Source organism: Ambystoma mexicanum, chromosome 10, assembly GCF_040938575.1.
Source record: "Ambystoma mexicanum isolate Mex_15411 chromosome 10, UKY_AmexF1_1, whole genome shotgun sequence".
Classification (NCBI taxonomy): Eukaryota; Metazoa; Chordata; class Amphibia; order Caudata; family Ambystomatidae; genus Ambystoma; species Ambystoma mexicanum.
In genome coordinates this window covers 233,698,324-233,725,767 of record NC_090932.1, presented here as the reverse complement: position 1 = coordinate 233,725,767, position 27,444 = coordinate 233,698,324, and the positions used below count along the sequence as shown (strand labels likewise).

At 43.1% G+C, this 27,444-nt stretch overlaps 1 protein-coding gene across 7 annotated transcripts in view; it reads left to right on the top strand.

Moving 5' to 3' along the window:
* LOC138491311 (outer mitochondrial transmembrane helix translocase-like) overlaps positions 1–27,444 on the top strand; it is a 444,827-nt gene that overhangs the window by 367,984 nt on the left and 49,399 nt on the right. The window contains exon 8 of one of the 7 annotated variants that reach the window (XM_069617759.1): positions 7,979–8,232. The exons of the other annotated variants lie outside the window; for them this stretch is intronic. Within the exon in view, the coding sequence (XP_069473860.1) occupies positions 7,979–8,203 (225 nt within the window). The 3' untranslated portion in view covers positions 8,204–8,232. Of the gene's footprint in view, positions 1–7,978; positions 8,233–27,444 lie in introns of those variants that run through there. 7 annotated transcript variants of the gene reach the window in all.

Here is a 27,444-nt window from a genome sequence, read left to right as displayed (position 1 = left end):
GTATGTCTTATAAAATTCCCCGGGTATGCCATCTGTGCCTGGCGCTTTCCCAGTGGGTAAGGATCTGATTATAGCCATCACTTCGTCTGGGGTAATTGGCTCCTCTAGGGTTTCGGCCATTTGTGCGTCTAGTTTAGGTAGCTTTATACTACCCAGGGCGTCCTCTATCTCAGTGTTGGTGGGGGGCGGGGTCTTGGAGTAGAGTTCACAGTAGAACTCGGAGAAGACAGAGTTGATCTCATCTTGGGTATGTAAGAATTTACAAATGCATATGTCTAATGTGGTTCCATTACTATGTAATAAAAGTCAACTCTTTTAGGATCCTCCTAACTTCAATCGAGTACGAATCATGGAGTACGAAAAGTAAATTATAAATGGTTCACGCAGTAGCAACAGATTAGGCAGGTCGATGAGCTAATTTATCTGGGTATCAAAATTAAATCCGTGCCTGCTACAGGTACTCATGAGGACGAGCTAGAATTGAAACTCATTCCTCTAAGAGCCCAGATGAAAAAAATACTTGCAATATATTGCAAGTTTTCAATTCATCCTCTGCTGAACTATTATAAAGCAAAGATTCTTCCTTCACTACTTTATGGTTATGATATGAATCCCAACTCACAAGAGATAAATTGGGAGCCTATAGAAGGAAAAATATGGAAAAATGTCCTCCATCTACCGCCAAGCTATCCAGTATCTGATTTACATTTAAAGATTTCTCCAAAGTACTTACACCAGCTATCATTACTGATTGTGTTACCCTGTGCAGTTGGTGATATTGTATTTATATTATTTATTAATGTCCAGAAATTACAGGAATTTTTCAACACTATGGTGGCTTACTTTGCAGTCATTTTGCACACGTAGATATCTATGTGCTGGGACCAATTTCTATAGCTGTTTCTAAGTACTTTTTCTCTAAGCATGCATTCTGCATTTGACACCCTAGAGTGTTTAAAATTAGATATGGACTTTCTAAGTTGTTTTTTCCTTAACCATGACATTTCCTCAAACCTATGATTCTTTTTTTTTGGCATACCTATATTAATGGAAGTAGGCGTGTCCACTTACCATAAGAAATTTATAAAACTAGTGGGTTTACAGATTTCTTCCACCGACTCATCTGAGCTTTCATGGACTATTCTGTGTAGTTTATCATTCAAGAGTTTACCATTCTGTTTAAATATTTGTACTTTGTTTTTGTTATTTACTATCAGATCAGTTTTGTATTTCACAGTATTAGGTCTTTTTTCTATTTTCAGAATTCTTGCTAATCTTTTATGATCACTAGGGCCTCCAGGTAGAATCTCAAAATGTACACAGCGCTCAAAAAAGTCAGGTGATAGCATCAGATAGTCAAGGGTAGAAACGTTTGCACCGCGTGACCAGGTGGGAACTGATGGAACATCGCCCTCAACACTTCCATTGACCATTTTTCGGTTCCAACTTTGAATGAATTTAAACAATTTTCTGCCATTGTCTGTTGATTTTTTTTTACTACTAGCAGATGTATTCCTATCATTTTGATTAATGCACTGTGCGTTAAGGTCTCCTAAAATCAAAATTCCTGCATCATCATTCTGGGCTTTTATCCTGCAAAGTAGGTCGGATAGTGTTTCCAGATAACAAATTAGATTTGAAGACACAGGGTTCCAATAGAGAATAATGACCACTATGTCTAGATGATGATCAGGGGTTCTAATTTTTAGCTTGGCCACAAGCAGGCCTTGATACCCAGTAGAGATTGACTCAATTAATTCACTAGAATAGAGTCATGCTGATATCATCAAGCCTCTGCTGGGTTGCCAAATTGTTCTATTGTTTTAAAACCATCTTTGTTTCACACGTTCCAATTGCCTTGTTTCCTGAAAAATAATTTTCATAATTGCCATAGATTTCTTCCTGCATAACTTTTGTTTTGAAAGAGTTGGAACCCTGCGTATTCCAACCCAAGATTTTTGTTCATCCGCTACTAAAGCAAATCATTGTTTTCCTTCATTTTCTAAAAAGACAAAACTCATTATTTCAGGTACAATTTCCCACATTACTGATTTAGATTTTGTTAGTGTGTCGTCTTTTGCTAGTCCACTTGAATAATATTTTGTTTCAGCATGTGTAAGGACAACTGCCTTAGAGGAACTGGACTCATATTGCGTTACTTCCGAACTGAGAAGATTCCTGTGCTACAATTCGAGTGATTAATTCAGCTGCTTATGGCAGCAATGCTTGCGCACCGAGTCTCGATTTTAGTCCGATTTGGGCTGTGTAGGTGCAGTTTGGTTCGGGAAAACACACCCACTCAATTTCATCCGAGGAAAATAAGTAAAGATCTGGAATTTTCTTACTGAACTGATGTAGTAATAATCTGGGAATGGCAAAGGGTGCTAAAGCTGCAAGAGATGTTAACGTTTTGTCAGAGTTTATGTTGTAGTGCTTTATATGTGATTCAGGGCTACTGTTCTTTGACATATGCTCTGATGCTAGATTCGCTGTCTGCTGACTTGACAATATCGATGTGCAGGTATGAGTTCTCATTGCAATCTACCTTTGCTCTTTTGCTGTTTTTGAATTGTTAACTGATGCCACTGTATTGATGCTGAGCTTCTGTATTGAATGAATATCGGTTCCCCTTTTTGGGGGGTCAGGGAGGCTCATGATTTCATTTTTCCGACCCATTAGTAAGCAGGTCTATCTATTTCTTTAGATGCCAATGCATTACATTTGGAATGATTTTAACTGATGCTGGCTCACCTTGATTATACATGCTTTGGTATTTTTTGCAATTCTATGACAAGAGAGTAGGATCATATTATGCATTACAATCTTTACTCACAGCAGTAAAGAAAAAAAAGAAAAAAAAAACTTACAAACAAAAAAGTTGTAAAGAACAAACTAAATAGAGTTCAATGTCAATGTAAGGGAGCTCCCCAATCCATCATGGAGGACAGGTCATGCCCTGCAGGAGACAAATGAACAGGGACCCTTCCTCATAGAAGTCCATTACTCTAAACCCAACTCCTCTTCCTTTGCTGCTGACACCACAGCTATGTCACTCCTTTCAGTTTTGTGTCTTGCATGTTGTCAGTAGAAATAAACCTTAATTTGTTACATTAAGGAAGGAAAATTATCTACTTGTAGCATTTTGGTGTTACATTTAATATATATTGGTCCTTTATATTATAAGGCATGCATCTGGCTTTGCATGGTGTTCCCAAATACTGTTTATTTAACTTTGCAATGCTCGCGCTGGTTTGCCTCTGGGCATTATGCTTAAGCATGTACTGTTTTCTTACGCTTTTATCCCATGCGCGCCGGTCTGAATGGAAGCTTTGCTTCAGACCCGGCGCACACGGGTCTCTCTTATGTAAGATTTATGGTATTGACAGAAGCTGCTAATGCTTCGTGCCGACGGGCGCGAGCATTCTTCTTCTTGGTCTGAATGGAAGGTTTAATTTATGTTTATTTTAGGTTTTACGGCCTTCACGCGCATGTCTGAATGAATGAAGCTGATACAGCTTCAAGGCGAGCGCACGCGAGCCTCTCTTTTGTTTGTTTAGCCCTCGGTGTTTGCTGGGGCTTGCCGCCCTCAGTGTTCAGAAGGCCTGGGAGTTCCAGGTGCTGGATGAACAATACTACGGTGGCGCAATAGCTTACTCGGGGCCTGCAGTGCTGGCGACCCGAGTGCAAAGCCTTTTTGTGGGCTGCAGTATTCTTTTGGAAAGCACAACCTCCAGTGGCTCAACGGCTAAGTGCTTGGTGTGGGAATGCTGGGGACCTGAGTTCTAATACAATGTCCGGAACATCATGGGTATTTAGAAAAATGTATATTTGTTAAATGTACCTCTCTTTTTCCTTTAAATTGCACCTGGGACTGCCAGGTGCTGCGGGTGTGCTCGGTCCGCTATGTTTTCCTATGTTTTCCTTTCTTTTCTTTTTATATTTTTAAGCCAGTCTCTGTAGCACAGTCAGTAGGGGTTGTCACTTGTACCTGGAAGGTTCCAGGTTCGAACCAGTCCTCCAACTTCAAAATTCTGAACGTGTTGGGGAAAAATAATTACAATTTTAATTACCCTATTGCCCAGCCATGCAAAACACAGACTGGGTTTCTAAAATGAAAGCCGGGTCGTCTGGTCGCCCTAGTTAAGCGGGACAACTTGAGCCAGCCCAGTCCAGACTTTTCACTTTAACAAGATTATATATAATTTTAAGAATATTTTGTCATATATATGTTTGGAACCCACCCGCTCAAGTGTCTGATGTGCTGCTAGTCTGAAGCCTTGTTTAAGCGCGGCATATGGCAGAGGATTACCTTCACTATAGATGTGCCATAAACCTGCTTGGTGGCAGGCTTTGCCTGTATTCTTCTGCGAGGTGAACCCCTTGTGTACTGCTGGTTCCACACCCTGCTCGGGTGACCAGTTTGAGGTGCAGTTGCTCAGTGTATTCCTCCCTTAAGGTCAGCAGCTTTGTTTAGGTGCTGCATATGGCATTGGTGATTACTTTCACTGTATGTGCACCATAACCTGCTCAGTGGCAGGTTTTGCCTGTGTTCTTCTGCGAGGTGAACCCCTCGTGTACTGCTGTTCCACACCCTGCTCGGGTGGGCAGTGGAGGTGCACTTGCTCAGTGTACTCTTCCGCTAAACAATATATTTAAGCTGTGCCTGGAGCACATATACGTTTTCGGGATTGCCAGTAGGCCAGATAGCTCAGTAAGCATCAGCTCCTATAAGGGGCTGGGGTTCGGACCCCTGTTGGGGCGTAACTATATTATTTTATATATTATTTGATTTATTTATTAGGTACTTTAAAGAAAAGAGTGTGTGGAGGTGGTGTAAACAGACCCATGGGAGGTTGGGGGGTTGTACCTTCCTCTCTAGCCATCACTCAGGTGTTAACCTTCATCTTTTAGTTAAATTTTGTATCCCTTTACATTATTTAGTTTCAGGACAACTCGGTCAGTTTCCTTAGGCATTTCTTTTCCCAATAACAATTGCTCCACTCAGTACCCGTGTTGATTAAGTTGCAGAATTTTCTCTCGACATGACGAGGAGAAAATGACACTTTCTGTCCTTATAGAAGGCTGCAGGACTTGATGTGCAAATGGGGTTTACCTGCTCGGCAACCCCAAGTTCTCTCCTTAGAGGGTGGAGGGTTTCCCTTACCATTTGTCCCAATATGACATTCATTTTACAATTTTGGAACATTGGTGGGGACAAGGTCTGCTCGCGGGTAACGGTTCAGTTTTTGTTGCAAGGCAACGTTGAGCACCCATTTTCTGGCTTGGTTGGAGTTTTTGGAAACACTTGCTGGTATCAGAGGGACGTGGTACCAAATAATAACTTTCTGGTGCCCGCCCCATGGTTTTCCTCCCAAGGCTTGGCCTGTTTTTCCGCTAATCGCCTAGCGGGGTGTTACAATTTCTCCTCTGCTCGAGGAGTACAAGCAGGTTTCTGTACCCTCAAGAGAGTTGTGTAGATTCTTTCATTATATATTTTTTCCTACAGTGCAGCAAGTATAGTGCTTGCTTTCAGATTGGTGAATTTTGGAAGGGTCTAAATCAGTCTTTCATCCTGTTGAGATCGATAAGTGAACACCTCACACCACTCACCGTTGGTAGTAATGATGAGCAGCACTCGTATACCTGAGGGTTCGTAGCACTAGATAAATGCTATTTTGCTATGGGCAATGTGCTTAATTATTTTCCTTCACCTGATCCCCTGAGAGGCCAGTCAGCCTTACATGCCTACGGAGGCCCGGGCCTCAGTGTTTGAAAGGACAGTGGTCCCAGTATTCCTTCACAACATTTCAATTACAGGGCAAGTTAATTATCCCAAAAATGCTTCCCCCTCCTCTTCCCCCCTCATTCCCCTTCCCGCCACGGGAGGGATTGCATCATACTGTTACACCTCTTGGGGTGACATCTGATAGTTTCCGTTTTTCCTTTAACAGGAGTTCCGTCTCATGACCAGTGCAAAACTCGCACTGGGCATTTCCCTCCCGTCAGTTTACTTTCCTTTGCACCAGTTTCCTGGTATTTCACTAAGTTAAGCGGAGCCCCCTTCCACGGGCATGGGGGTTGGTTACAAGTGCAACAGTGTTTTTATTTTAAAGGTGGAAAGCAGGGCTTTAGTGTGGTCCTCAAGGTAGCCTTCTTCTGGGTAGCAGGGTTTCCTTCGATAAGTGGAGGAGGTTTTTATCTCCTCCTATGAGAAGGCACAATATCCTTCGGGGGGATAGAGGGGTCTGGGAGTGCTCCTCATCTTCCATCCAAGTTTTTTTGCGGCCCTCTCACAGGACTTTCGAACGTTTCTACATTAACCATCTCAGTAGGTGTCTGTCAGTGTGATTGCCAGAGGGCTGGGATATATATATTTAGTTAATGGCTTGGTTCTCCTAGTCACCTGCATGGCAGGTAGACCTTTGGGTTTTCACAGGAGATGGTTTGCAATAAGTTGCCAGCACAGGGTGCTGGGGGTTTCAAGATTCTTCAGATTTGCTAAAATAGACTTTAGTCCTCTTCTGGTAAACAACTGCATTTTAACTGTTTAGTGATCTGTTTCTTTGCAGTTTGGAGTCTTTACTAAGACTATGGAATTTAGTGGGTCCTCCTTCGGTTAGTTTATGATCCTCTAGGGGATTTATCAACCATGGGGGAGGAGATGAGGTCCAAGCAACTGGCATATCTTCATAGGGATTCAGGTATCACTATAATGGTAGCGATGGGATGTAAGATACGTCTTTTCTCCTTGTCAAGTTCGGTCTCTTAAAGGTCAGGTTTTGTAAATATCTTCCTTTTGTCATGGTAGCAGTGTCCTTCAAGAGCTCAGGAGGTCTGAGGGTCTCTGTCTTGGCGGTTTGGCAGGTTTAACTCTTCCTGTTGTTTTAAGGATTCTTTTGCGATTATCTCTCATCAGGGTCCCCTGGTGAGTCTTTTTTCTTAGTCCGGATGTTATTTAATGCTAGCTGCTGGGTTACAGGTGAGACCCTTCTCTTCCATTCTGCTTCTGCCTCCAGAAGACATACCTGTCTTAGTATACACATGTGTCTGGGGACAATGGTGTGTTAAGGACCGAGCTTGCAGTAGACTTTTCTGTGTACACAAGGCCCCAGGACTATTGCTTTTCAGCTCCACTCGAGCTAGGTCTTCCTATAACATGTTAATAAAATGTCCTTTTACTCCCTCTTTACCTTTTATGAAGGTTGCCTTTCCCACTCAGGTTCCCTTGTAGTTATGTGACATGTCCTGTTTCTAATACGAGATCTTCCTTTAACGCATGGGGTGGAACCTACAAAGCTTTCACCCCCTGGGGGTATTTTTTTCTTTATCTCCAGGAGAGCTAAGTGTTTAACTTCTTTTTTTTTGCTATCTAGGTTCCCAAAGATGGTATGAATTTAAGTGTTTTAATTGTTTGATTGGACAACAGAGGAGTTTATTACTCCTATGGGTTTTTTCCTAACACATTAGTACAGGAAAATGTTGTTCAGTGTGTTTCCCCCCTCTGTTTAACCAGTTGGTTTTGATGGCCTGTGAGGAACGCTGGAATTGGCACATCTTCCCAGTTTTGTTTTCTTGCAGTGGATTTGGCTATGCCTTATAAGACAGTTATTTGGGCAGCCTAGCCTTGGGCAATTCTCTTGCGGTCAGCTGACTTGATTTAATGAAAACATTTAAAACATTTTCTGCTATTATTTTTATTATAATGTCACTATTGTATTGATCATGTTGTACTAATGGGATGCAAGGGCTTCAAACTTGCATAATATGAGCCTCCTGTCTTGTCATAGAATGGCTAATCCCCCACACTAACGTGAGATGGGGGTTTAGATTCTATTAAAGACAAGGAGGCGAGTATTAGCCCACCCTTGATATGATATGGCAGTTATGACATGCATATACACAGGTGTTTCAAGAGAGAACATTCTTTGGTTTGTTGTTCTTCCCATCCACCCACCCTTCTTGCTTGTTGTTCTTACAGCTACGAGTTGAGGTTCTGATCAGGAGTGTGGCTCACGGTTACAAGATGTGGAGTGCGTGGTACGAGAGCTTCGCTGGATTTGTCTTCATTGTTTATCTGATCTGTGCAGTGGACGTCTGGTTCAAGACAGCTACAGAAAGAGGAGTTGGGTTTAGAGTAATGCACTTTTATAAGGAAGGGTCCCTGCTCATTGGTCTCCTGCAGGGCATGACTTGTCCTCCATGATGGTTTGGGGAGCTCCCTTACATTGACATTGAACTCTATTTAGTTCTGTTCTTTACAACTTTTTTGTTTGCAAAAGCATTTTTTTTTCTTTGCTGCTGTGGTTTCAGAGTAAAGATTGTAATGCATAATACTTGCCTCCTTGTCTTTAATAGAATCTAAACCCCCATCTCACGTTAGTGTGGGGGATTAGCTATTGTAGAATATAGGTTCAAGCAGCAGTTTCTGGTGTGGGTGTTGTCTGAAAGCCATTAGAAACCTTCGCCTGATGATCGGTTATTTTCTCTGGAACCTCACAATGATTGGTATGTTTTTGTTTTTTACTCGATGGACTGGCAGTATTCGCAAACTCCTTTTATTGGGGGGGGGGATTTAGTTGGTAAAATGTCATCTTCATTTCACGGTTTGTGTAAATACCAACATCTTCTGTCCTGCATTTTCTGCAACTACTGGCATTACTTGGTCAGACTGGTCTTCTATAGTTTCTACTATATTAGTCTGGTGCATACATTCCTCCAACACAGATTCAGAGAGAGGTGTATCTTCAAATGAGTCTGCTTCAATCACTTCAGGCTGAGTGTTGGCGGAAGTTTCATTTCTTCGAGTCAGGACTTTATCAGCATTTTTGTGAGAGCATTTTCTGAGTATAAGGAGTTCCATTTGTGCAAAAGACTCGAGCATCTTTTCTTGCAGCTTGTCTGTTATCAGGTTTTGTAATTGCGTTTGTCTTTAAATCTTTTATTTCATCTGAGAGATTGGTGTTAACTGCCATTCTTAGTCCCGCTATTTCAAATTCGCAACTTTACATTTCTTTGGATACTTCTACCAGAATGCCCGAGAGGTATTGGACTTCTGTCTTCATTAGCTCAAAAACTTTTACTAGTACTGTTTAAAGGAAATTAAGCGCTGATAACGTGACATCCGATGTAAATCGTTAATCCGTTCTTTCAGCTACAGACTTGCTACATGCATATTTTGGTAGCTATTTACTTGAAATTGTGATGTGTGAGATTCAACACTCACTGTTTCGGTCCCGTGTGCGAGAGGGAGCTGTTGATTTTGTTCTGCTGTGTTTTGCGAGACGTCAGCTGCAGTGTTTTCAGTCCCTAATTTCTGTGCAACAGGGAATGTTACGGCTTCTTGAATTTCAAAAGTATCAGTGTCACATGTGCTCCACCGTTTGCTTTGAAAGCGGGCATTTATCTTTTTTGTTAATGTTCTTTGCTGTTACTGTGTACTCGAGACCCTTAGCCCAAGCGGTTTGCTGCGTGTTCACTACAGAGGTCTGCCTCACCTTTTTCTGAGTTGCATGTAACACATTTGTCGCAGCTTGAGTTTGGGCAATATTTGAGAACGAATTGGACAGCACAGGAGATAGTTGATTAGCAATTTCCAGCAAGTGTCATGACACTCAATCCATATACCATTATCTAGCTCATGAGCCCGTATGTCATCAGCGAGGGAACTGCTATGTAAGTTGTAAATATTAGAGGGACTCCACTGCATATTTCGTTTTGGCATTTCAAAACCAGAGCAGTATTTCTACTTGTATTGCTAGATTCAATGTCAAAACACAGGTCAAACGCAAATTTCTGAGATGGTGGGAGACTTTGCCTACTGCAAGGGGACTGCTGAAGTTGATTTTAACTCCTTACCTATCCGCCTCAAGTCCGAACAGCCACACTTAGTCAACACTTCTCCAGGCGTGCACACAAGGCACATGCAGGTCAGCTAATCTAGTTGATCCAAGCCCTGGCAGGGACTCATCCCAATTAGCTGCAAAAGTACAGAAAACAGCTCCTGCAATCACAGAGCAGCAGAGTTTAACAGCCGAACAGCCACACTTAGCCGACACTTCTTCAGGCAGGTTTCATGTTTGAGTCGTTCAGAGTGAGAGAACAAGGACCTATTATGGTGCAGAGGAGTTTGTATTGAACGTTAGTTGGGCTCTCATTGCTTCCACCTTACTTACGGCAGAGAGAATTGCCCTTTTTAATTTCCCAATTTGAAGTTGCTGCTTGCCCTCAAAGTTGTCTTTTTAGCCTAAATATATTTTACAGTTGGAATGTAGACAGAGTATATTTAATCTTGGAGAAGCAGGTCCTTAACTAAATACTATGTGTAGAAATTGACAAACTTGGTTCTCATTTGTTCGCTGTGAGAAACCAAAGGGTGTCTCACCTACTAGTCCCCAGAGATCTCTCTCAGGTGGCCGGGGCATGGCCATCGCCTTTGGATCCAGGCCCTGGGGGCGGACCAGTGCGGGAGGATCACCTAGGTGAGAGGACCTTGGGGGTCAGGGTGAGGCGACCAATGGCGAGACGCAGTATTTCCCCCTTTCCCGTACCCACGACCCCTCCTATTTTATAGGATTCTCTGTTGACCCAAATCCCTCCTCACCCCCCTTTGCCACACAAACACTGGGCCGAGGAAGAGGGTGGCTGAGAGTAACAAGGCTACCCCTTACACATCCCATTGGAAATGTCTCGCTAATCGGGTCAGACACTTGACTTTAATCGCATTCATCTGATACCCATTAGCTCTCCCCACACGGATAAAAGGCAGAACATAGAGACTCTGAGCAAAGTGGACCACGAGAAGCAGCAGAACTTTCGGGCCGAAGGTGAACCTACTGAGCGGAGCGACGGATCGAGGGATGAGAACCAAGGGTAAAGGAACCCAGGAGTTCCCTGCAGGAGGTTGTTGCCTCCAAAGAATCTTAAGAGATATGTGGAGAAGCCCAAATTCCAGAAAAGAAGACTTCATTGTGTTGGTGCCTGCGACCCTCTCCGGTGAACGACGGAGTTGGAGAGGTGAGGCCAAGCCTGTGGTATTTACCTTGACTCATGAATTAAAGACAAAAGACAAGAAAGGAAAGCATGCAGGCGGTGAGTTGGTGAACGACATGAAAGACCGGTGTGTGTTAAGGGAAGATTGAAGTTGCAAAGGTATATCACACAATTTGCACGCGTGTGGCTAAAATGCGAAGAAAGGCAGACCAGTGGTGAACTTTAAAATAACAGATAACTGTGAAGCCAGTGATACAGAGTAGCAGAGTGGTTCGGCAAAAGCAAGTAGCCCACTCAAGTCTCTGCGAAAGGTGACATCTTTTATTATAAAGCAACAAAGTGAATGAACTTTAAAGAGTGTGATGATCAAGATTGGGGAACTAGAGTGAATATTGAACTCTTGTGGTCATGAGATTGAACTACATAGACCAAGAAATACTGCGGCAAATAACACAATGGTGCGAGTTGAAGGGAAAGTCGAAGTGGTCCTGCAGAGATTTATAGTAAAAGCCGGAATCGTACTAAAATGTCAACCTGACAATTACGACGGCTGAAAATGCCGACTTTGTTTTTGTTTGACCCCCCCTTACACCACATATATATATGTGGGTGTGTATAGAATATAATATTAATATGGAGGGGTTTGAGGGGTCCCTCCCCCCAGCATATATGTGGTGTAAAGGGTTGAAAAATAAAGTCGGCATTTTCGTTCGTCGCAATAATCACATAGATCCGTAAAAGCCTTGTACATTCGAAAATCTTTCAAATCTGAAAAAAGGTCTGAGTCCGACTGAGGGAGAGCGGAAGTGAAGTGTGATAAGTCAGGGGAATGGAAACCCCTAACAAAGGCGAATACAGTTTGGGGAAGGGAACCCCTACAAGTGCTGTGAGTTAGAGGCCCAAGCCGACCGAGGGAGGCCTGCATGAACTTTTGTTGTACTGTGAACCGTTTGTTGAACTGTGAAAATAACTTTTGTAACATTAGAAAAGTTACTTTAATGTGGAAGGCCAGGTGGGCCTTGATCCACGTTTTGAACTGCTTTGTTTTGAGAACCTGAACCATCATCCTGTCTAGGGGAACCGCCTTACTCGGTGCTGTCCAACGTGGGGAGGAAAGCTGACTCAGCCACTTTGATTCTTTATATTCAAACACTAATTTTCCTTTGCATACATATTCCCCTTACACACTTTTTGTACGAGAGATAGGGCAGGCTTTAGGTTTTGTTAGTATAGGCCATTTTGATTTGACAGAGACTGACTAGGTCTATGTTTCCTTTATTATTTGATGGTAGAGACTACTCCCATCTTAGCTATAGGGCGAAGTAGGAGTTTTTCCAAACCCCTAGAATTGAATAAAGGTTTTACAAATTGTACCTTTTGTGCCAGTGTCATACTTGTGATACCATGCCTCCCTCACATTGCCAAAACATTGGCAATTTTTCTTGTTGAGCTGAAAGTGTTAGTTTCTCCAACTTTTGTACATAGATCAGCCTCCCCGTTTGCAGGACCTCGGATGGTCTACTAACACGCAGCAGGCCCGTGCAATCGGGTCTTGATACCTCCGTTCCTGTGCAGCCTCGGGGGAGTGTTCCCCCTCCTTGCCCCATCCATTGTCCATTGAAGTCTTCAAGTTTGTTTTTCCCTCCCTTTCTTCTTTTTGCCTTGTACCTTCTTCCCCTGCTTCCCCCGACCCACTCGCCCAGTGTATTACCCTCCCAGACCCTTCCCTGTGCTCATTCTGCCTTTCGTCCCAGCCCGTGACTGGCCAAGCTGCATTGAGTAGCTGCACTTCTAAGTGAGGGCCCCAGGATTGGCTAACGACCACAAGGCAAAGGGCAGCTCCCTACTAAGCAGCTCCACTCCCGTGTTTTCCCGTGTTTGCCTGGGACACCTGGCGCAGACAACCTACACAACTGATCTGGTAAGTGTGGTGTGGGCTGGAAGTACAGACATTACTGTACTCCAGTAAAACCCCACCACTCTTATTACCTAAAATCTCATAGCTGATGGCATCTATCTTATTTGTGTAACTGGCTTTCACTACTCTGCCAAAGTTGAATCTGGGTGGTTCTTTCGTTGCAGTCTACAAGACTAGCAGTTAGATGTGTTGGGAATTATCTGTGTACTGCACTTAGATGGCTTTTGGGGGTAGGAAATGAGTTACACTTAGATGGATTCTGGGGATAGAAAATGAGTTGTACTTAGATGGATTGTTGGGGGTGGCAAGGGTAATGCGCCTAGATGGATTTTCAGGGGAGGGTATTCAGGGGATTGGGGGGAAGGAATGGTGTTGGACTCTTTAGTTAGCCTGTCCATTCATGCAGATGTTTAGGATGATGTACTGTCCCCAGCACTATGAAGATCATACAAAAGTAAATGAAACCTTCAAACAGTTCCTGTTCTACCCAGGCCATGCCCCCTCCCTGTCTTATGCACCTACAGGCTTCAAATCTCCTTACTCTGGGAAAGCCTCACACTGGAAAAATGGCGGCATGCCAGACTGGCTGTAGGAAGTGGAGTTCTAAGAACTACGACCACAACGAGGTGCTTGCACTTAGATGCCGCCCCTCTTCTTCTAGACTCTTGACATTGAGGTGTTCAAAGAGTTGAATGCCGGACACAGCAGATCAGCTTAAAGAGATTGATTGCCAGAAAGATTAAGGTATTACCTGTATATCTTTACATATGTCAATCTGAGACACATTTATTAGTGTCTCTGGGTTCCTATCAAAGACCAAAGTGGACGCAATGAATGTTTTGGGTTGGGAATAGTATTGAGAAGGGTATACTGAGGTAATATATTTTGCGATGCACACACTATTCTAAACTGAGGCACTGAACAGAGTTCAGGTAATTATTTATATTTACCTAAATGTTGGGGTTATTGCGTTCTGCTCCCTTTTAGGAAAAGAATTGTGCCTTGCCAGCTAGGACAATGTAAGATCGGTATAGTAAAGGTGCATGACATTGGCTACATTGCTGAAATGTAGTGCTTGTTGGATGTAGGGTAACTGCTATGCATAAATCTTTGTCCTTCAGCTAATTCCACATGCGGGAAGGATATCATCAATTGTGTTCAATTCAGAAGGGTCAACATAAAGCTACAGGTGTACACTTTCTGCTTAACCAAAGGAATAATATATTGACAAGGATTGGCCCCGCCCCTTCTATCAGCCAGCCTCCAAATATGTCTGCGTTGGATCCCCTGCTGCTGAGGAGTAAACCATTGCATTGTGATTGGACTTCATTTCACTCAGAAAATAGTATGCAAATAACTATTAACTTAAGGACTCATTAGTGGCCTTTGAAAATACTTTTTATGCATCTAAAGTATTTAAATAGCGTTTATTTACTTCTAGGATTGGCCCCGCCACTTCTATCAGCCAGCCTCCAAATACAGACTACCGTGCGCACGCACTGCAAAGTCTGTTGTCTCTTAGCTGGTAGATGGTCAGTGGTTGTGGATTTCAAGGTAAGTGAGTTAACGCCCCTGTGTTCTCTCGGCATATCGGCGGCTAGTTAGGGTACACATATTGACTATACAAATGTATGCAATTGCTAATGTGAATGCTGTATTATCTTGTATATGACTGCTGCTAGTGTCGGCTGTTCTAGTGTTTTGTTGTCCACGTAATGAGCATCGAATTAATTAGGTAGCCCTTTGCTTCCTTACTTCCGTACTGCACGGTGGGCAAAACACTTGTGTGCGCTGAGAAACGTTGAGCTGTTCTCTAGTAGGCGCGGTTCACCAATAATATTTTCCCTCTCGCGCTCAAGATTGTAAGCGTGAGGCGGGACACACGCTGGAAACAAAAAAGGAAGTAAGTGTGAAATTGCTAAACTAGATGCAGTTTACGTCATACACTGTATAGAACGGGGTAAAATGGCGCATTGTGCAAACTCGTTTCATATGGGATTTACATGATTAACTTAGCTCTCACATTTTGCCACTGCCGGCCTTGCTGCCGTTGTTGAATACCGCATTTATTGTTGAATCAGTGAATATCATACAGCAGAATTTGTAGAACTTGTAGAACCGTGCAAGTAGTGATTCTTGGAAACTTTGTTGTAAAGTCTTGCAAAATTCTTGGAAGTAGGCAGTAGCGTTAAAGGGGGGTGGTGTCTGTTATACCTATTGTACCTCCGTGCCCATCATGAGTGCAGTAAGTGACTTTAGCAGAAAATCGGAATGCCTGTCTGTTTGAAGTTGCTTTAGATCTGCTCTTTTTTAGTGTTATTTCTGTGTTTACTGTCCCCATTGCTCCCTTTCGATTAGATTCTTAAGCCTTGCATTGGGAATATTTAAAAATCCAAATATTCACTGCCATAGAAGTGTTATTCAAAAAGGCTATATGCGACTTTCACTTGACAGTATGCTTTGCTTCCTTCGTTCTGTGTTTTTCTTCTTTTTCAGCCATATTGAAAAACTATGGTTGTGATTCGAGAGATAAGCATAGAGATGAGCAATAGCGCTGATGAAGAACTTGCTTTGCAAAATCTTCCTCTGGCAATGCATTGTTGCCGTAGCCCTAAGATCATTACTAAAAAAGATGTATGTACTAAAACAAAAAAACTGACTACGTTTTTCCAAAGAATACCTTCTTTGGACCATATAACAGAAAAAATTGCTGCAAAGGAAATAGTCGATGCCCTTAGCAAGTCGCTTAGCTGCATAGGTTCTAAATTATTTGATGCTGTTATTGCCTGGCCATTAACTGCTCCTATCAGCGACAAAATACCCACGCATTGGGTTAGACCATCCTCTGATGAAATAACAGAGCTTAAACTCGACATGCCTTTTAAGACATAGATTAGTAATTCTAATGTCGATTGTGTTATTCTTAAATCTGTAGTAACATCAGACCAGTCTATCACGGCTGCATGGGTTCACTCTAAAGAAAATGTCACAATGCCAGATAATTTAACAAATATCGATTTACCTATGGATGGGCCAGTGATTGAATAGCTTGGTGATTTAAGAGACATTTCATCGTCCTCATATGATAATACTGAGGTTTGTGAAACCTTATTTGCACATGAAGAACAAGGTGGATCATTCGATGATGCTCATAATAACCATTCTGAAGAAATTAAACCTAAAATGTACCTACATGATATACCTTGTAGCCCATTTACGCAAGAAGGGATGGCCCCAGCTTTAAACCACTCTGTACCAAACATATTAGAAGGGAGTGCATCTAGTAGGAATTCAAATGACATGTTTTGGGCCTTGGATAATCTATTAACAATGTTGGTTGAACAGAGTGATAGTAATGAGAAATAAATCGACCTCCAATCTGTATCGTTGATGAAGTGCATAAATCGCAAACCCAAAACTGTTAGGGAAATAGGTACCTCGACAGATTTGTTAGTTCATAGTGATTCCACACCTGTTATTCCAAACGCTAGTATTGTACCCATCATTGGCACCCCTCGAAAGACTAAACGTAAGGTTGTATATAATAATGGAAAAAAATCCAAATCCACTGCTGTGACACAAGCATTCATGTACCCTAAGAAACAATATCTACAGAAACATGAGTGACATAGAGAAATAAAATACTACTTGCTACTCAGAGGTCTTTCAGACCATAGACCTCACGAATAATGCTGATATTGCACCAACTTCTAGTGGTAACCTTGGAAAGGATGTGGCTATTGTTGATAGTGTCCCCTTGTGCGATCCATCTACACATGTTCCTGTGATAATAGATGCTCCCGAAATGAACAGTAAAGCACTGAATAATGTTGAAAGTCCTTCTACAGCAGCAGCTGTTGCACAATCTATGTGTCCCGATAAAACTAGATTAACTCCTCCTTCTCATATTCAGACCAATCGGGATGATATGTGGGCTGCTAGTATGGTAAGGCCGACTATACATATCCAGAAACTGATGGATAACGATGCGGATAAATGGAACTTCACAAAGCGCTGCAATTGCAACCTGTGACCTATAATTCTAACCATTCACCCTTGGATAGAGCAGTAATTCTAAAGCTCCTCCATACCATTGTCCCACTATGTGGAATTACCACTGGTGATATTAAGATCATTGATGAACTCGAAAACATAAAAGAATACATTACCAATGTATGGTTCAGTCATAATACCACCCTGGAATTCGTTCTGCAATTTGAAAACGAATTGTTTAGTTTGGGCTATTCCTGTAAAGTTATCCTACTCCCATCAATAAAACCTCGAGCTGCACAATTGACTCTTACAAAAGCCAACCCTATAGTTTTGAAGAGTCCCCTCTACCGGTCCATGAGCCAGCAGAGGTGAGGAATTGATTGAAATCCAGGCCAGTAACAGATTCAACCATAATATGTCAACCGGTAGTAGCTAATAACTTAGGAGTTGGTGAATCTTCTGAATTTGGGGCCAAGGGTTACTGGCAATGGCTTCCGTCAGCCTTCAAAGTCCACTTTGCTTCGCAACCTCGATGATGGCGGCCTGATGTACTCCTGGAATACAAGAGGATTTGTTAATCTATTTGGTGAAGATGGTCTCATTACCGACATCGATATTTTTGTTAGTTGCACTGCAAGAAACTTGGCTACTTGAGCAGATACATTTTAATGGACGCAAAACAATACATCAGGTAGACACCAAGGGGGTGAAAGGATTGTCAGGCTCTGGTCCATTACTATTTTGTTGCTGCCATATTCCCCTAGTCTGGGATAAGACTTCCTTTACAGCCATTCATCCCACTGTCCATCACCTGGGTTGTTGGAAGTCCCCCCACCAAGATAGATAACCTAAAGTTGACATCTAAGAAACAAAGCACAGTTGCTGGAGGTGAAAGACTTGGAAAGTGTTGTCATTTTGTGTTTGAGTTCATAGCAGATGCGAAGAAACCACAGAACCATAATGCTGGTGTTTCAGCTCACGGGGACTAGTGTGGCACAATATTCATGCTTGTTTATTTAATTATTGGTTATTCTAAGGGAACAACCGCGAGAGCTGTCGCTTTGTAGGGTCTCCAAAGAAAAGTAAATGGTAAGTAGGAAAGCAGATCTTTCACAGGCTTCTGAAACATTCAAGTGCAAGGAGGAGGGGTGCAGAATCAAGTGAAGGCCTTATCAGTGAAGGCCTGTACAAAGCCGTGTATCCAAACTACCCACGAGCGTAGATCTAAGTGCGGGTGGAGTTCAATCCAACCCAGTTCAGTACAACCTGGGTCCCTTAAAAAATTGTTCAAATAAGTTTGATGCGGGTTTCCAGTCCATGCACAGAGATCAAGAACGCATTTTGTCTTGAAACTGAAAAGAAAGGTTTTTGAGTTTTTTTCAGGGCATGAAGGTGGTTCCCTACAGATTTGATAGTGAGAAGGTCATCTCAGGGGGGAGCAGAGGGGAGCAGCTGTAACAAGAGTGTTGCCACCCAGTTTTGTTTTTTTTTTAAGCGGCAGTCTCTCTTGTATTCAATTTAAAGTACTCAGTTTAGTGCATAGAGCACTTAATCACCCAGTCCCAGATGTTCTTAAATAATAGGTGCTCTTTTGAACTTCATGGATGGGGAAGTCGCTCTTTTTCGTAAGTGCCAAGAACAAGTATGCTCGTCCTTTTTGCATGGACTTGCATAATAGCCTGGCACCTAAGGCGTTTAAGTGGAAATTCTGCTGTTGTCTCTAAAGATCCAGGATATTAACAATTTTAAGCGATAGTTAAAATGTTCTTATTTCCCTGCTGATTCCCACATTCGGAGGTAGGTGGTTCGATGTTTTACATAAGTTCCAAGATAACCCTTCAGGGGTCTATGAGCACTTTAAAAAGTAGGTTCCATACAATACAATCAAGGAGCTTGCTGGTCTGAAAGGCCTAGATGGTAGGTATCTCAACGTTATGTCTATAGTAGGCCGAGCAATTATTCCTATAGGCTCTGTGCAGGGGCAGGGAATTTTAAAGCTGATACTTTAATCGGGAGCCAACACAACGAGACTAGAGCTGGTGGGATACAATTTCAGGGTTTGAGGGCAAGGGGTCAGTCTGGCTGCCTTATTCTGGATGCTGTAAGGGAATTGAAGAAAAAAGATGACACAAAGGTGGCATGATGGTTGGTATAAACTTTTATTTATGGTAAAAAGAAAACCTCACTATCCCTATCTCTAAGAGGGGTTTCCCTGCCTCAAACTAATACTAAAGGATCTGTCAGAATGTCAGTCAAAATCAAACTCCACTTTCCTGTGTCACAACCTACTACAACTAAAGAATAATCCGAAAGAAAGTTCCTTCTCTAGGACAATGGCTCCCTTCTCCTGGTATTCGGGTGATGTTCCCAAAATGTCTCTTGCACAAAAAAAAGAATGCCAGTGGGAATGACTCCCTTGCTTTGGCTGGTGGTTCCAACAAAGCCTAATCCACCTTTGCTACCAGGAGAATGACTCCCTTATCCTGGTATTGGTGTGCACACTCAAATAACATTCACAACAAAGCCAGGGGAAATGACTCCCTTCACCTGGCATCTCTCGAGTACATTCAGAAGGGTTTATTTCTGCACCAGGAGAATGACTCCCTTCTCCTGGTGTTTGAAAGTTCTTTTGTAGCATCTTTCACCTTGGTGTTTATTTGCCACTCAGTGTCTCAAGGTTTAAGTGGACTTCTTCCTGCCACAGTGATGAGGATGGCTTCCTCGGATACCCAGCTTACTTTTTGTGGGGACCCAGACCCTTCTCTGGTGGTCAGTGGGCGTATTGCTGCCACTGCGATGATGAAGTTATCCTCAGATGCTCTGTTTGCTTGTCTTAGGGTCCTAGACCCTTCTCTGGTGGTCAGTAGTCTTATAGTTGCCACTGCGACAAGTAAGTTCTCCTCGGATGCTTGGTTTGTTTGTGTTGGGGCCCCAGACTCATCTCTGCTGGTCAGTGGTTTTATCGTTGCCACTGCAACAAGTAAGTTCTCCTCGGATGCTTGGTTTGCTTGTGTTGGGGTCCCAGACTCATCTCTGCTGGTCAGTGGTCTTATCGCTGCCACTGTGACAAGGACGTTCTCCTCGGATGCTTGTTTACCGTTCCCAATAGTTTGCTTCTTACTACTGGTCCAGGGGAGAACCATTTGAGCCTGCCTCTCTACCCCCCCCTTTGTCCCCTCCTGGTCTCTCATATCTCCTGTTACCTTCTTTGGGTTACCTTCTTTGGTAGGCCACCGGGGCTTCCTGGGACTGCAGCCTGTTTCTTCAGCTTATTGGGCTTCTCTCCTCTGCAGCACCATGGTGGCTCTGTGCTCTGCTGCACTCCTCGGCTCTCCTTTCTTTTTCCGAGCTTGGGTCTGCTCCAGTTTGACCCACAGAGAACTCCTTACGCTCTTCTACGGTTTGCCGAGCGGGATTTGAAATTCCTGCGTATGGCTTCCACAGCTGTTGCCTTGTCGGCTGGGCTTGACAATTTCTTTAGTCCATCTTTGGTTCTTATACATTGTTGCCAGACCTGCCCTGGCAGATTCTCGAAGCCCTTTGCTTCTTTTGACAGCTTGATCTTCATGCCTCCTCTGGGCCACCTCGTACCAGTACTAGCACAGTCAGCCATCCTCATGTTTTCTGTGCTCTTCTTCGTTTTAGTACTTTCTGCTTTGGCTGTATCCCATGTATTACAATAATACATTGGTCTACTCTCAAGGAAGTGGTTTGGATTGGAGGGGGGCTAGGGAATGTTGTGGTGACTTTACTCAATGGGCTTTACCCTAGTTGATCTTCCTTGTCCACAGAGGGGCAGTCCCTCCCCATGAGGTCCTCCCGCATTAAAGCACCCCTTGGGCGACTATAGGGTAGCCTCTGCACCTCCCTAGCCTCATGGGAAAGGGCTCCCCCTTAGGGAGAAGTGACGATACCTGGTGAACCGTCACAGTGCTCTTCAGCTGATGGATACATTTTTTTAAAGAGACACAGTAGACAGCTGTTGCAATAATCATGGTATGACAGGACCATTGCAGCTTTGACTTGCAGTTTGAGACTTGTTCAGGAAGGGGAGGATATACGCCAGAGGATGTTGAGCTGGAAGTGCAACCTCTTAGTGAGATCAAGGCTATGAGGGACAAAAGAAAGGAGATTATCAAAAATACTCAGATAGTTTGCTATAAGGCAGAAAGGGACTGGTGAGCTCTGAGGGAAAGAGGATAAACAAATGTTAGAGGAGGAGAGCTGATGTTGCCACAGTAAATGATGTCTGTCTTCATGATATTAAGGCAGCCGCAATTATCCATCTGCCAATCCTGGATCTGGAACTGTCAGTCTGAAATCTGCCGACAGTCATCTGGAGGCCTATTGAGGATGCTGGCATCCAGCGACGACAAGGTTTCATCTCTGATGTAGAGCAAGGCTGAATCTCTCCCTCTAGCTGGTCAGAAGCTGAATTGATGGTCATCCGGAAGTTTGCATGTCCCGCTACGCTGCAGTAGTTGCTATGTTGCCACCTTTTCAATGATCTTGCCTAAGAAAGGAGTTTTGGCAATAGGGAGATAATTTCAAGTGATTTCAGGGTCATCCTTGGCTTTCTTGAGTAGAGTAGAGATGTATGTTTTGTTTAGAGAATTTGTGAAACCCCAGTTTAAAGGGAACTGTTGACGGGATGGGAATGGTTAGCATCATATGGTGGAGCCAGAGAGAAGTAGTGTCCCCTCAACTTCTGACATGACTGTTAAGCACAAATGTGTATTATTCTGTTATGTTTTAAGTCGGCCTAGACTGATGAGGACTTCTGAGCATGCAAAACAAATTGTCATACGAAGCAACCACAGTGACTAGAAGTGACACTTGCTGTAACAGCAGATAAGAAGTCATTGTGGCTGTCTGTGATGTGAAGCCCACTCCACAATCACTGAAGGCCTCAAAGGCGATTGTTTGAATGTATGTGATCCAGTTTAAAAAGGGAATCTGCAATTCTGAAACATCAAAATAGTGACAATAAAATATTGACAAACCCCCAGAAATGTGAAAATGAAAACCTCAGATAGGGTTTCAGCCCCTGCTCAGAAAAACAGAACTAGTAGTTGTATACATGTTAAGGCAGAGGCTAAATCGTCCGCCACCTTAATTGCAGCTGCGTTTGTCAGAGGGGGTGTCTTAGGAAGGTGGTGTAATCACAACTCTGGGACCAGCCCACTTACCATAACACACCCCACACTCCAGCTCCCAGGTTCAACTTTGCGCTACGGCCATGAACTCGTGCTAGAGAGATAACACTTTAAGCATACAACTTAGCATTTATTTAACAATCAGCAACAGACAAGCAATTTTAGTAAAATGGGAAGAAAATGCAAGTTATGTATCAGATATTTAGAACACAGTCTCATCTCACGTTCCTTTTAGCCAACGATGGGACCCCACTCAGCTTAATGCCCGGCCTCTCATCCCAGGATGTCTCCCCTTTCTGGTCAGACACTGGTCCCTGGCCAGCCCTTAAGTGAGAACATAGCACGGAATGCTGCTCATGGTTAAATGAAAATCCGGGCACCTGCACTCTCTCTCGGGACAAGCCCATGGAAGAGTCCCTGACGATTAATGTGGGCATGCATTCTTATAAGATTGTTCTGTCAATCAACATGACGCAGTTTTCTAGAATCTTCACAGCAAAACTAAAACATGTTTGTGCTGGTGGAAGAACCCCACTCTGTATCGATCCAAGGCACTCCTTTCACCTCCCAACTCGGAGCCAAGCTGCAAAATCTCTGATGTCTCTTATCAGAAGTGCCCAGGTAAAGCAGCTTTTCTCATGCGAATGAGGCCTGTTTACGAAGGATGGCAGAGCCACAGTTGCAAAAGAAAAATATTCCAGGGGAAGCTGAAGCATATGCATTGCAATTAACCCCTAGTGAGGAAGCTCTACATGCCCTGCACTCTGCTAGTTGGTGTCATAATATTACAAGACTGCCCATCTAGGCGGTATAATGCTTAAATACTGCAGGTCTGCAAGCACTCAATACATGCCTTTATTGGCTACTAAACTTGGTCACGCACTTGTGCACAATGTAGTTAGCTTAGCAGGTTTTGCACCTGCATTATATAACATTCCACCCCTTAGAGTCATGCATGTTTAATATAGCTCACTATGCTTGATATCTAGGTGCTACTAAAGCGTTACTAAGCCATCTATAAAGTTTTGATTATCAGCATTTAGTACACTCTTCGAATAAGGTAATAGTCTTAGCTGTTAATACAGCAAGCCATAGGCCTAATATGCAATATGGTTAGCTCAGTGGGTCAATGCACCTACGCTAATGCATCTACGCTTTACACTACAGGGGGCAAGGCCAAGCAGCAAGTACTTTTGTCGAGTTGCTGAAGACAGAATAGAGCATATTGGATATGCTACCTGGTGTAAAAATGTGGGTGAGTTACTGAAGATTGTATGTTTATTAAAAGCTGTCTGATTATAGTCCCGCGAGACAGCAATGTTGCCCCAACTATCATAGGGAAAATGCTCTTCCCAGATAAGAATATACAGAGGGTGAAGGTCAGTGGTGGTGACATAAAACGCATCTTCAGTAGGCAATCAAAATGAAAAGGTACACGGATAGTATGCAGAATATCGCCAAGTATCATCAGCACCTACTTCCTTTCCATTCTATACTAACCTGGAGAGTGAAACATCATTGTTTTGGGATGCCCCCCATTGGGAAGTTCTTGGAACACTTAATACATCTCGAAGCTTAATGACACAGTCCCTGTCCAAAGGAGCAAACAAAAGAAACAAGTAGGGACTAAACTCAGCTTACTACAATTGTCTGATAAGTACGTCCTATGTTGAAAAGGCAGTTTTTCTGTGGCAGCAGGTCTTCATGAAATAAACCAGAAGACTAAATGGTAGCTCCTCATGGGGGCAGAAGTGATGTCGGTCATCAGCAGCAGTTTTCCAAAGAAAAATTGTGTTTTGTTGATTCCGTTATGTTGCCTTCACATCTTGGATCTCTGCCTTGTCCCTGGTACTGTGCCACTCTACACCTGTGGAGCTTATGCAATCAATATCTGTATATGCCCCTCAGCTGTGTATGTGCTCATATTCTAGGTAGGTTGTAAATGCTTCTTAATGCCCCAGCCTCAGATATGGGTTGTTGATAAGGGAGTCTGCTAGAGTATTTGGTTGCACTGGCACACACTAAAGCCATGCTAAAGGCAAGCTTGTCTGTGCATCGTGTGCTTTAGTGGCAATGGCTAAACCTGCATCTCCAAGGCAAGGACATAATCACGAACTGAGCTACTTGCCCTACAACCGCTTTATTGACCATCTGTCGGGATGAGAACTTTGGCCAAACATTATCGTTCCTAGATTGAGTGCTGTAGCCCTTACCTTATCCACTGAGTCCCCTCTGTTCCATCCATAAGGTACAACTCCTTAATTGACCCTGAACAGCCCACACATTACTTGCGTTCTAATAAATGCTCTTTAGTAGTCAGTTAAGCACCAGAGCAATTCCAAATATGATATATTTATTTTAAAAAATTGGTTGAAAGATTCATCATGTCTGACCTTGCTCATGCAATTCCTTTTGTCTTCAGACTTGTAGCTCCAATCACCCTATCTACTGGGGCGTTGTCATCTTCACTTTTAATGTTTTGCTGTGCAACAATGTGTCAAGCTCCTGTTCACATCTTGTGGAGCATCTGAGGGTTTAGGACCAGCTTTCCATTGCCTTTTGACTCACTGGGATTTTACTTTGAAATCGCCTAGATCTGATACAAATTTGTGTATTGCTCTCTCTATCCAAACACTCCTGCTTTATGGTCCTACCAAGATACTGTGTGATTTAAATGTGTGGAACACAGACCCTGCACTTACATCCACAGAATGTTTACTTAACGACATGAGGATTTTAGATCTTCCTCAACTGATTCCATCTGTAAACATTAGGCCATACACTAATGTATATATTTATTTTAGTTATTGTTGATTTATATTGCTCCGGCTTGGAGCACAATAACTCTTCAGCACCTTTTGATCTAATTTCCGCGTCTCCTTCACTTGTTTAGGTAGATTCCCCTATCGCTGTGACTTGAATTGACCGTTATGCTCTACCTTTCTGTGTTGTGACCGACATATTATTGTAGCAAGCCTCCTATATCTATCAGAGTGACCTTTCGTAATTGATCATCCTGTTCTCCCCCCACATATCAATCTGCCTTATTGCCTCCTGTCCTTCCCTCCTAGCTCATGATCAATGGCTTCTTATGAATATTCCATACTAGGACCCTCTTTTCCCCCTAAACAGATAAATACTACATCAGAAAGGGACTCTGGGAAGTGCTGTACGCTGGCCTTACAGCAACTGAAAACTAGAACCAAGAATCTGAGGCACGATTCGTGCCTCAATTACATTGACAAGCACCCCCTTGCCCCCCCAGGCCTACCTAGCCTAATTTTGCATCTACAAAAATTCTTCTTTGAAGGCTACAGAAACCTATTTTTTCAATAGTGTAACAACCACCTGTATTCAGAAGGAATTCTTTTATATTTCGAAAGAATTGTAATTTCCCATAGTTTTGCAATAAACATACTTCTTCTCTGATACAATTACAACTTCCCTGAATCACATACCAGTCAACAGTGCTAATTCTATCTTTCTCTTGCCCATGCATCATGCCCACTGTAATCCGCTACGTATGCTACCTCTGCCCGCCTCTATCTCCAGTGAATTAAAAGGACTTTGTGCATGGACCACGGTACTATCAAGATTATTGAGCTTTGTGTATCACTGTTGGCCCCATTTATCACCACATTGGCAATTCCTACCCACTCCCCACCCGCTCACTCACAGTGGCTTTGCATCACCTGCTTTTAAATCCACTTAAATGGTTCTTCTACTAAAGAATCCTCTGGCTGTCAGTCACTGAAAAGGCTCTTAGAACTGCCCTTGGTGACTTAATTGAGTTATTTGATATTTTGGACTCCGAACAGGCTTGTTTATGCCGTGGGAGAGGCAGTGTTTCTCATTATTTTTTATGATCTTCAAGTCTCTGCTGTTCTTGATGCTGTCTCTGCTGTTGCGTGAACGCTGTGTGGCATTTGACAGTCTACCATGAGATTATACTTTGCAGACAGATGGAAACTGGAATCTATCCAGTTTCTGTCTGCTCATGCCTAACTTAAGGTCTCGACCAGTAATGATGGCCCTTTACCAGGTGCCACTCCTTTGTGGAATCCCACAGAGCTCCATGATGTCCTGATCTTTTTCAAACTCCATAATTGCCTCTTAGCTAGCTCAACCTCTTGTATTCTACTCCTACAGTATTGACACCCAACTTCTCTGTAGGGAACGAATAAAGTGGCATTAGAAAATAACTTCAGGAGGCATATGTCTATGGTAACTGTTAAGCTTGTGTATGGGGTGTCACTGGCTAAGATTTATTCCTGAAAAAATGGAAATGATTATCTTGACTGGTAGCAATGGGCTCTCGATTACTTGTTCTTGCCAATGTGCATGGGAACGTGTTCTTCTACTGTAAACTCAGTTAAGAATCTTGCCTTTCAAATACGTTTTTTCTCTTCAGCCACATGCTAATGTTGTGGGAAGCATCTTTTTTCTCAGATGAAGATACTTTGCAAGAGGCTGCCCTTTCTTCCCTCTTCAGATTGGGCCACTTAGCACCTGCCACTATTACCTACCGATTAAATAATAGGAAAAACACTGTACTTGGGAGCTCCCTCCTTCCATTTCGGCGTTGGCCCCTAGCTGCTTTTGGGCACTCTACCCCTGGAATCTAGCTTCATTACTGATCACCTGTTTTTTTATAGAAAAGAAATCAATAAAACCTAAGCTCTTTGCAACATAAAAGCTTTGCAGTTCCCCTGGTTGGGAGCAACAAGGAACATTTGGGTGAATGTGTGCTTAACAAATCACGAAACATAGATACATTTGTTGAGGGAGGTTGGCGAGGGCGTTCTGACTTGGGAGTGCAGAGAGTTGCACCCTGGGAACAAGTGGTGGGAGACCAGACCATGGGAAACGGAATGCAGTGCCTGGAGAGCATGTGAGGCAGACTTGTGTTGTCCTGACTGGATCATAGAGCCCAATGAACCTGAGGTGACTTGCAAGGCCAAACAGACTGGTTTGAGAGCAAAATGATGGTGCAATCAGAGAGGCTTCAGAGTTTGGCCCGCATAGTGGCCTTCGATCATTTCTGTCGCCACTTGCCCTGGTGTCATCAAAGCCAGAAACTTCATAGCATAGGAGTGATATGTTCTGGAAGAAAACCCATGAGAGGTACAAATCTAACCGCATAAAACACACCTTAATAGCAGCAGCAGACTGCATTAAACACCTTATTAGCACATGGAAGACAATTTTTCAGTTAAGTCTAAGGAGGACAGGCATTGCATATAAATACCTGGATAGCGCTTAGAAACAGGAATAGTGCATGTAATGCCAAGATGTCTTTGTCCTCAACCTTCACAGGATTTCTCCATCAATGTCCTCCTTGGTCGCTCTGTCCTGCCTGACTTCCTGCTGTTGTTTGGTTAAGTAGCC